The 10,444-nt window shown below is 34.5% G+C and overlaps 3 protein-coding genes across 6 annotated transcripts in view; 1 reads left to right on the top strand and 2 right to left on the bottom strand.

Annotated features, from left to right (window-relative positions):
* Positions 926-4,750, bottom strand: LOC107622543. 2 transcript variants are annotated; one of them, XM_016324476.2, is made up of 8 exons: positions 4,599-4,750; positions 3,750-4,034; positions 3,432-3,660; positions 3,001-3,146; positions 2,493-2,580; positions 2,244-2,390; positions 1,512-1,661; positions 926-1,354 (listed from the first exon to the last, which is right to left on the bottom strand). In XM_016324476.2, exons 2-8 carry the CDS (start codon positions 4,019-4,021, stop codon positions 1,271-1,273), a joined length of 1,116 nt encoding a protein of 371 aa, XP_016179962.1. In that variant the 5' UTR covers positions 4,022-4,034; positions 4,599-4,750; the 3' UTR covers positions 926-1,270. The 2 variants fall into 2 exon arrangements, with proteins under 2 accessions (XP_016179962.1, XP_020969850.1); XM_021114191.1 differs by having other exon boundaries at positions 4,365-4,608.
* LOC107622542 (putative pentatricopeptide repeat-containing protein At1g02420) lies at positions 4,848-7,857 on the top strand. 3 transcript variants are annotated; one of them, XM_016324473.2, is made up of 2 exons: positions 4,848-5,030; positions 5,284-7,857. In XM_016324473.2, the coding sequence occupies exon 2, from the start codon at positions 5,439-5,441 to the stop codon at positions 6,903-6,905; it is 1,467 nt and encodes a 488-aa protein (XP_016179959.1). In that variant the 5' UTR covers positions 4,848-5,030; positions 5,284-5,438; the 3' UTR covers positions 6,906-7,857. The 3 variants fall into 3 exon arrangements, with proteins under 3 accessions (XP_016179959.1, XP_016179960.1, XP_016179961.1); XM_016324474.2 differs by having other exon boundaries at positions 5,376-7,857; XM_016324475.2 differs by having other exon boundaries at positions 5,448-7,857.
* The window catches only part of LOC107621236 (proline-rich receptor-like protein kinase PERK3), a 3,974-nt gene continuing 2,456 nt past the window's right edge, over positions 8,927-10,444 (bottom strand). The window contains exons 6-7 of the mRNA XM_021114735.1: positions 10,144-10,293; positions 8,927-9,187 (exon numbers count right to left, since the gene is read on the bottom strand). Of these exons, the coding sequence (XP_020970394.1) occupies positions 8,927-9,187; positions 10,144-10,293 (411 nt within the window). The remainder of the gene's footprint in view (positions 9,188-10,143; positions 10,294-10,444) is intronic.

Below are 10,444 nucleotides of genomic sequence, written 5' to 3' on the forward strand. Positions count from 1 at the left end.
TGTGCATTGAAATGTAGAAGTACTGAAGTAGCAATAGTATAGTGGTCTTGGGATTTCTTTTGCTTCTTATACTTGAATTGTTGTTGAGCTTCTCATTTGTCTGTTTTGCATCGTAATTGGTAAATCTAGTTGGAACTTGGAAGTAGATGAATAGTATTTGTAACAACAACTTACATTACAGGATACATTGGGTTCTCAGGAATTTATCATCTTCAGTTCTTTACTCTTTCTGCACTATATGTTCATTTTTGCATCTTCTTTCTGGTTTTCTGTTTCGGTGATAGAATAAAGGTTATTAGGGTTGAATAGTTTTGAGAAGACAGACAATTAATTTGGAGATTATGTCATAAAAACTGGTTTTCAGGTTATAACAGGTGATGAGTGTATGCGTAGTTGGTGGTTTTGTCCATCTAGTGTCTTGCTCTACACACATGCAATTAACATTTGCACCAAATATAGATCCAAATTGGAAGGAGTGCTCCGCATCCTATTGCATTTGTTAAAAGAAAGACTTGAGTTCAGGCTTTAACAATATGTGTAAAAATTTGTATGTTTTTATTTCACCTATTATTTGAAGTTTATGAATCGATGTGTAAGATAGGTCATAGGCGTGCTACTATTCCTTCTCAACTTCACACGAAAGACTCACTTTTTCTAGGAATATATATCTTATGTAGCAATCACTTTTTCTCTTATTTTTATTATATTTCTCTCAAAATAAAGGAACTTTACATTGCATTTGATAACATATATACAGTATCCTAATCCTTCAACGAGTGATTTAAGATTTGAACCCTTAAGAATGAAAGACTTTTCCCCAAGAGAGCTCCTCCCTTCAAGGAACTTCAATCATGTGGGGCTAGTTAGTTGGAATGTTGGATTTCTAGTAATAGGAATCAGATGCACCTGATTCAATCAATAATCATAATAAAAAACTATAACTCACTCCATATTATTTCAAAGTTTATTAAACAAAGTATGCTTAGTTACAATAGTGCAAGGAAGATCCTCAGTTCAGTTGTCCTTGAGCTCCAAGAAACACAAGGGAAAAAAGTGGAAACAAAAATATACATTGATATACATGCAAGTGGCAAGACGATCTAAACCAGGAACCGGGACATTGATATATTAGTCTGGTTTCTCCTTCTTATATAACAAGTGCCTCTGTAAGATAAGCTTATTTTATAGGCTTGTGCGTTGACATACTGTAACATTTCTTGCATCTATTGCATCCCGGTTGCGGCTTCCTTACTTTTTAGGAGCACCTATCTCAGGCAGTTGCCTCGACTTGTGTCTCGACTTGTTCTTGTTTCTCAGCCACTTGACTTTTTAGAAACTCTAGCACTGATTGCCGCTACAGAAGGATACAAATTGAAATTAGTTAGCAGATAGTCGGAACAGAAAAAGGGCGAGGAAGAGATAACGGTAGGGGGAAGAAGGAAGAATGAACAGAAGCAATATAACAGGATTTTCCAATTCATGTGGTATGTGAGAAAGCAGGTAAACATTACCCGTTGCTCAAGCCCGATGGCTTCAGAATCTAATGTCAGTGATTCCAACATGTCTATGGCTTCTTGAAATCCATCAGTAGCCAACTTTTCATCTCCTAGATTTCTGTCGACATCTGCAACTTTAGCAAGAGAAACGGCGACATCAAGGACCTGGATTATTGGAAACAAAGGAAAAGGTTAATTTCAATATTAGCCAGGCCTAATAAAAAGATATTCTTTATTGTGTTTACGATGGCTGCATTACATCTTGGGATTATTGTAACTTGATTATCACTTGGAAAGATTTCTAATGGACTGAGTTGAGCTGTCTAAACTCTAATGTATCGAAGACATCAAAAAATGAATAATATCGTATTGAAGGAAAAAAGATGAAGCATGAAGGGTTTTGGCACTGATTCATAGAGTTTCTATTGGAGGGAGGCTGTGCAGAAAACATAACCAGAGAGAGAAAGAGACAAAATAGAAAAATAGGGAATGGAAAAAGGGGAGAAAGTTCAGTCAAGTGATCACGACCATTGATTTTGATCTAAAGGCTATTATTGACCTTGCTTATTTCTCATAATAAGCAACCACTCGTGTAAATAACTCCATGTAATACATCTCTTTCTCTCTCTGTAAATTGACATGAACTATTTCACATTAAATAATGAGCTAAGGATTCACTAAAGCAAGTTAGTCAATCATATTGGTATATCAACCCAAATATAGGATAGGCAGACATTTGTATCTAACCTGAGTTGGGACAGTTGAATTATGCTTGATGACATCACGACGAACATTCAAAGACTGTAAATAATAAGATCTTGCAGCTTGCAGGTTCCCATCATAATATTTAAGATCTCCAATTTTATTAAGTGAAACAGAAAGGGTATGCGTGATCTGCAGGAGAACAAATTTCTAAGAAATGAATTCACAAGAATGGAAAAATGATTATGCAATTCATATTTTACACCTAGAAAAGAAAGGATCCAGTGAAATAACCTCCTTATCATCTTTTGGCAACTTAGACAGAAATTCAACACTCTCTTCAAAATATGCGACAGCAGAATTAGCATCACCCATTCCTCGGCTGCAGAAATATGGTATACATATATATCTCCATTGAGCATGTAGGGGAAAGAATATTCTTTGTGATATAATAAGACATAATTTGAGGGGAACGAAAGTGAGAAAAGGAAAGAAGAGAAAATATCCTGGAAAAGTTTAGAAGAAAAAATAATAAGGGCAGCCTAATGCACAAGGCTCCCGCAATGCACACACACTCTTGTCCCCCACAAGAAGAGAGATTGCATTCAGATTTTGAACCTACGAGCCTCTAGGTCACAAGGCAGCAACCCTACATTTGTGATAAGGCCGCTCAACCCTGTATACTAAAACTCACAATTATGAGGGGAAAAGAATCCAAAGAAGAGAATATTGGACGTGCAAAACCAGGAAAATAAATGCAACAGGCAGACAAAGAAAAGGGAATGAGAATGAGAAAACACACCAGCAATCACCAAGCATACCCAAGACTGCACCAAGCTGTGAGCATAATTCTGTTGTATCACCTGCTTTTTCAATCTGACTACGAATGTCTTCAGCACAGATGCTGAGTCTCGATTTGGCACTTTCTAAATTCTGAGCACGGAATGCCTGCTTATGAATAGCATGGCAAACTGTTAATTATAAAACAATAGAACAATGCAATGTCAAATGAAATTAGGAAAAATCAAAGCCGAGTATCTTCAGCAGTTTTCAAAATCATTCATTCATATATGGCAGCTCAGCAAGTATCACAAATTGCTAAAACTGTGATTACCAAGATATCACCATTATTGTTGATTGATGATAATTGTTCACAAAAATTTGAAAGGACCCTTCTCCAGTTAATACTTCATATAAAACACTTGAAATTATAATAGCAAAAGCCATACTTACCCTCATGGCATGTTGGACCAAGAACGAACCTCTTTCCAAAGAAACATCCTCATATTCGACCTGTCCACTCTCTTTTGTTTCTTCTCCTTGGTTTGAACTAACAGACCTTCTGATCCTGGCATGACCTTCAATAAATCGATCAACCAAACCTTGGAGATTGGTATCAGGCTCAATCTTCTCAATATCAGCCCCACATAATGGACAGTCCTTAAAGCGTGATATACATGCTCTGATTCCAGATAATTAGAATATCAAAAATGAGCTACAAGCAGCATTTGCAATCAGACTTAAATATAAACAGGGGGCAAATATACATACTTGCAGAAAATATGAGCACATGGCACACATTTGCTACTCTCAAAGAGAAGTGCCTGGCATATCACACAGCTAAAAGGACCAATCTTAAACGAGTTTTGGTCATATCCAAAAGGGCACTTTGGCGAGGAACTAGCCGAATCGCTAGCCTCCTTCTTACTAAAGGGGCACTTACTGTCCGAATCGGCCTGATGTTTAACCGAGTTTTCACCTGATTTTTTAGGAGTACTATCATCAGGCCGAGAAGCTTTGACAAACGGGCAAACTGGTGTCATCTTGGTCAATAACCTGACATCCAAAAAATATAACCCAAATAAATAAGTAACCTTTGCATTGTGTAAATAAATCTGTAATTTTTCAAAATTTGAACAAGTTCCCAACTCCCAAGTATATGAACAAGTACAACCCTAAACCCCAAGAAAAACTGTTTCAATCCTCATTAAAAAAATACACAATAGAACCCGATCAATTATTCATGAAGAAGTGAATAACTTCCTCAAAATACACATGCCCAGCAAAAACTAACAAACAATTTTATTTAATTTTTTGAGCATTACCTAAGAAGTAATTTAAGGAGAAAAAAAGCAACACAAACTAACTGGAAGGAAAGTACTTTACCCGAATTAATATAGGGTCATCAATTTTCGTAACTGAGTACTTTGAATCAGAAATCAAGCTTCGATTTAAAAAGTAAATATAACAAATCCCTCATTTTTTTTCTACTTTTCTTCTGTATTAGAAATGAATTAACAAATGACCATATGAAATTGAGGGATTAATTAACAAAATTAAAAGAAAAATGCATAAATTAGTTTCAAGATCAAGCGAGATAAGGGAGTGAGAGAGAGAAACCTCGCAGGTTGAAGGAAGCGTTTGGTTTCTTTCTTCGTTGATGAGAGTGGGAAATAGAGAGTTGAGAGTGCGCAATGATTGCACCAAATGTGGAAAGCTCACTCGTGATTGGACCCAAAAATATCACTTTGTCGTTCGCATCTTTTTGTATTTCGTTTTTGGTCCCTCCATTACGGTGTTTTTACTCTACAAACCACACAAATTTCTGAAATTACAAAAAGAGCATAGAAACTGCAACAGAAACCCTGAAAGGCTTTGCGCATCTCCAATTTTGCATCGCATCGTTCATTCGGTTCTACGCTGCTCCTACTCTCGCCGCCGCTTCTTCTTCCGCGGCCGACGCCGTCTGCGGTGCTTCTCGTGATTCTTCAATGTTCTGCTGCTCCGCCGTTTCGTTCTCCGCACCGCCGGCTGTGCTGTTCTCACTTCCAGGTGATTTTTCTGCTTCTGCGTCTTTTTTATTTTTATTTTTTAATTAAATTTTATTATCTAATTTCCTTAGTTTTTGAAATGTTTATCATGAGATATAATTACTCCAGTTTTGCATTTTGTGTGAGATAATACTGGTTTAGGTGAATTTTTCCCAAGTTACTATCATTATTATATGCACACTTTGGAACCTATTCAAAACTTTTGAATGATCAATGATACTTATGGTTCATATGATTTTTAATTTTGATTGTAGTGATGTCACCATGAATAGGCAAGAAAGGTTTGTTTTGAGATTCAGGGAGGAGTAGGAAACAATGATTCATGGATTCTTTTTCATGTTTCCAGAACCATTTGGCATTTGGCAATGCTTTTCCTTCTTCTAGTGGCTAACTCATTGCACCACTAGCCATGTTGCAGATGCGTGTCTCGTTCAGCCGAATCCCAACCTCGAATTTATTGTTCTTACGCCCCTTCGCTGCCACGCCAAACCTACAGCCAAACCAGAATGATGCTGTTGAAACAGTTTTCTGCATAATCAACTCCACCTCCTCTTCCTCTTCCCCCTCAAACCTCAGGCAATCCCTCAAATCCAGTGGTGTTTTCCTTTCCAATGACCTCATTGATGATGTCCTCAAGAGGGCCCGATTTAGCCATGCTAACCCATCCCAGACCCTCGAGTTCTTCCGATACACCGGTGCAAGAAAAGGGTTCTACCACACCCCGTATTCATTTGACACCATGCTTCACATCCTTGGACGAAATCGTATGTTTGACCAAGTCTGGGAACTCTTAATCGAAGCGAAGAAGAAAGACCGATCGGTTATAACACAACGCACAATGATGATTGTTTTGGCCAGAATTGCCAAGGTCTGTTCTGTAAGGAAAACAGTTGAGTCTTTTAAAAGGCTCAAGAAGTTTGTGGTGGAGTTCGACACTGATTGTTTCAATGCATTGTTGAGAACACTCTGCCAAGAGAAGAGCATGACAGATGCTAGGAATGTATATCATGGTTTGAAGCACAATTTTTGCGCGAATTTGCAGACTTTTAACATACTCTTGTCTGGGTGGAAGACCCCTGAGGATGCAGAGGGGTTCTTTAAGGAGATGAGAGAAATGGGGGTGAAGCCCGATGTTGTTACCTACAATTGCTTGGTGGATGTGTACTGTAAGGGCAGGGAAATGGAGAAGGCTTATAAGTTGCTCGATGAAATGCGTGGCCAGGATTTGTCGCCGGATGTGATCACTTATACTAGTATTATTGGTGGCTTGGGGTTGATTGGTCAACCTGATAAGGCGAGGGATGTTTTGAAGGAAATGAAGGAGTATGGTTGTTACCCGGATGTTCCCGCATACAATGCTGCCATCAGAAATTTCTGCATTGCCAAGAGGCTTGGTGATGCATATCGTTTGGTGGATGAGATGGAGAGTAAAGGGTTGAGTCCGAATGCGACTACTTACAATTTGTTCTTCAGGGTATTTTTCTGGTCCAATGATTTGCAGAGCTCTTGGAACTTGTACACGAAGATGATGGCTGCAGGATGTCTTCCAAACACACAGTCTTGTTTGTTCTTGATAAAGCTGTTTAAGAGGCAGGAAAAGGTAGAAATGGCTATGAAGTTGTGGGGTGACATGGTGGAGAAGGGTTTTGGATCCTACACCTTGGTTTCTGATTTGCTCTTTGACTTGCTTTGTGATATGGGGAAGTTGGAAGAAGCAGAGAAGTGTTTCTTGGAAATGGTTGAGAAGGGGCATAAGCCAAGCCATGTTTCTTTCAAGAGAATCAAGGTTCTCATGGAACTAGCTAAAAGGCATGAGGCTCTGCAGAACTTGACACAGAAAATGGCCATGTTTGGCAAACCAATTAAAGCTGGTTAAATTTCAAGGAACCTGAGTACATAAGCTTAGACCAGGAGATGAACGATTATCTCGGTGAGCCAGTACATCAACGTTAGACGTTCGGTGTAATTGATCTTTACTGCCTCTGCTGCGGCTATAGTAAGCATCAGCTGTTCATCATGTACGCTTTTGAGATAAAATGCTCGTGCATTTTCAACATTTTGCTTAGTGGATGGAAGTGGAAAGCCTGCAATTTTACCATAATTTAACGGTGGTTTCTTAGACTTGACTTCTAGATTCAAACATACAAGCATGTTTGTCATGATTCGATGGTTTCCTGTTTCATGACCCTGTGTTAATGTAGGATGCTTGTGCACCAAGCTACTCTTTATTCTTGTACTCCATGCTGTCATGCTGACCTTCCAAATATTGCTTTTTTCTGTTCAAAGTGGTTTTAAAAATCTTATGAACTTCATAAGATCTTCTAAGGGTTTGATGGATTGAATGGTATTAGTGCCAGTTTAATTAATTATTGGTGTATTGTTGGTGTGATGACAGCATGGTGAATGATCACAGTTGAGAGCCGTATGGTGAGTTGCAGCATTTCACTGTAAACAAGGTATAATCACATACTTCAGTTGTTAGTTCGGATGTATTCATCATGTGTTTTTTGCTCATCCCTACCCAAGCAATTATGATCCTTAGTCGGAGCCACTTATTTGTGATCATATTATTAAGGTTAAATAGTTTTGAGAAGACAGAAAATTGATTGATTTGGATATTAAAATTTGGATCATCTAAATTTTGAATTTTTTCTTTAGAAAGATTACATTTTACCCTCTAAAGTGAAATCCAAAATTTAGAGGATCCAAATTCTGGATATTTAGTCACGCTTTATAAGTCACGAGTGCTGAGGTTAGGCTCATCCCAATTTCAAGATCTTCAAGATGTGGAATCAGTTATTAATTCAATTATTAGATTAGGTTGCTTATATTACATTCTTTGAATGTGATATTTTTTAGACTCTATATTACCGTAGAATGCTTGTGTACTAGACAATTTTTTTTAAGTAAGATGATAAAATTAAGTTTATTACACTGCCAACTAATAAAATCTAAAATATGTGTGACATTGGACACTGAGTATTGCTCAAAATTAGAGCTAAATCTCAAAGTAGTCCCTGAATTTACACAGTTACAAATATTATAGATATCTCGAGATAGATATCTTAATAGGTTAGTCCATGTGATTGTTAATTATGTTTCGTCTTATTACTTTTTTTGTTAGAAATATACATAAAAATGGTCCATATATATAACATTTTTTTTTTATTTATATAAACAAAATTTAATTTAAATATATTGATAGCATAGAATATTTATATGTAATTATGCATAACCAGCTAATCATATTTATTTTTTTAGATATAAAATTTTCTTTTATTATGATACATAATTAGATGTACTTCTAGCCTTAGATTCAATTTACATGAAAATTAAATCTAAATAAGAGATGCTAATGATAATTTAAACCGTGATAGAACCCAAAATTTCAAGTATGCCACAATATTAAAAAAAAAAAAAGATTAAAGATATATATAGGAGTAATACTCTTCCTTCGCTTTCTACATTCAAATAGCATTACTCTTAGCAGTAATTACACTGTATTACAAATTAACACAACCGGTTTAACACACTAATCAAATTAAAGTGGAAGCTTTATTTCTGTAAACTCTTCCTTATTTCAGATGTCAACCCTAGCATCTAAGCATTGAATCATTCTTCTCTTAAATATTTTATTATAAAAGTAAAATTCAAATTATTCTCCAACAATTTTTATTTTCTGTAACAATTTCGTTTCTTGTGTTTTTTTATTACATTCGACGTCTCTAATCATATAAATTACTATAAGACAAAATAATCCTTCAAAATTTATCCTTAATTAAATTTTGAAGGATTTTTTTTATTTTATCCTCTAATAATTTAGATGACTAAAAAATTCGAATATAAGTAAACTATTAGCGACGAAATTGTCCAATTAAAAAAATTGTTAGGAACAATTCAAAATTTTACTCTTATATTATGTCTTACAATTAGTTGCAACATTTGATTATTTGTGGTTTTATTATTGTCACTTGGTGTGGATTCTTCTGTTTGTTGAGTTTGTAACTCACCTTCTTCAAATTCATAACCATGCAATTCATCTTCATCATCATTATCAGATTCAGAATCACTGTAGAATGAGTCTGATCTTGCTGGGGAATATTCCTTTATTTTGATGCATGTACTTCCTTCTACTATGCCATTCAAAGCATTAACCACCTGTGGTGGTATCCAAACAAGAAATGAAAATAAAAAATAAAAAATAAAAAAGTACATTAAAATATGGTCATACATATTTTAAAACCTAAATCATAAAATCCTAAATTTTTTTTAATGCTAAATCTTAAATTCTAAACTATAAATCTTAAATTATAAACTCTAAATCTAAACTATTGATATAAAATATAATAAACAAAAAGTTAAAATTTATTCAAGGTTTAATTATTCTATTGATCCTTATAGTTTCACTAAATTTTTAATTAGATCCCTATATTTTTTTATCTTTCAATTGAGTTCTTATACTGCTTTTAATTTTATAACTAGGTCTTTTTTAGTGTAAAAAATGTTAGATTTAACTAACTATTTCTTCGCAAATTAAAAACTTAATTAGATATTTGACTACATGTATTTTGGGAGAAATACTCTATTAGTTTTAATATTTTTTATATAAAAATGACCTAATTAAAAAATAAAAAATACTATAGAGACTTAATTAAAAAAAATATAAAGACTTAATTAAAATTTGAATGAAACTATAGAAATAACATAATAATTTAACTTTTATTTAATTAGCAGCGTTGTAAGGAGCGTTTAATATATGGAAAAGTATTAGATACCAACATATTATCTGCCAACTTATTGCTAATAATAATTAATTATTATATTTTAAACACATATATAAAGAGACACATCCAGAAAATATATATATAAAGACACTTTTATTAAATACAGCCATAAAAAAACATTTTTATTAGACACATCCACGAAGACACTTCTATTAAACACAGTTATAAATAAGAGTTGGCAGAAATGCTGTTGGTAACGTAGCGGGAGCGTTAATATATATATACGGCTCTAAAAATGAGGAAATGTGATTTATGTGTTAGATTTAATTTAGCATTATTTATGCATTTTTATTTGATAGTTTAAATTTTCAACAAAGATGTCACCCTTACCGCAAGCATACTGAGTCGTTTTTGAGGGTCTTTGCTTACACATTTCTCAGCTAAACGAACCATCCAAAATAGTTTATGGATATCATAATCTTCTTTAATCCTTTCATCAATTAAATCTGGATAATTCCTCTCTCTTAATAGTGGCCTTGCCTGTAACAAAATTTAATAATACTCAAATCAAATTAACAAGCTAACTAAGGATATATATTGATAAAAAGGTTTTGTTATTTTTATTAATTTTACATATTTTTCACAAATTATAAAAACAAAAAATATTAACAACAAAAATAATCTGCGCTTT

Source organism: Arachis ipaensis, chromosome B10 (genome assembly GCF_000816755.2).
Source record: "Arachis ipaensis cultivar K30076 chromosome B10, Araip1.1, whole genome shotgun sequence".
In the NCBI taxonomy this organism is placed as follows: domain Eukaryota; kingdom Viridiplantae; phylum Streptophyta; class Magnoliopsida; order Fabales; family Fabaceae; genus Arachis; species Arachis ipaensis.

What these genes read in the sequence shown, in the direction of transcription:
- LOC107622542 (XM_016324473.2), top strand. Translation starts at nt 5,439, where the DNA reads ATGTTGCAGATGCGTGTCTCGTTCAGCCGAATCCCAACCTCGAATTTA.
- LOC107622543 (XM_016324476.2), bottom strand. Translation starts at nt 4,021, where the DNA reads ATGACACCAGTTTGCCCGTTTGTCAAAGCTTCTCGGCCTGATGATAGT. An exon ending in TGTGCTCATATTTTCTGCAA is followed by an intron (nt 3,661 to 3,749) that starts GTATGTATATTT and finishes ATCTGGAATCAG; the next exon opens with AGCATGTATATCACGCTTTA. An exon ending in ATTCAACTGTCCCAACTCAG is followed by an intron (nt 1,662 to 2,243) that starts GTTAGATACAAA and finishes CCAATAATCCAG; the next exon opens with GTCCTTGATGTCGCCGTTTC.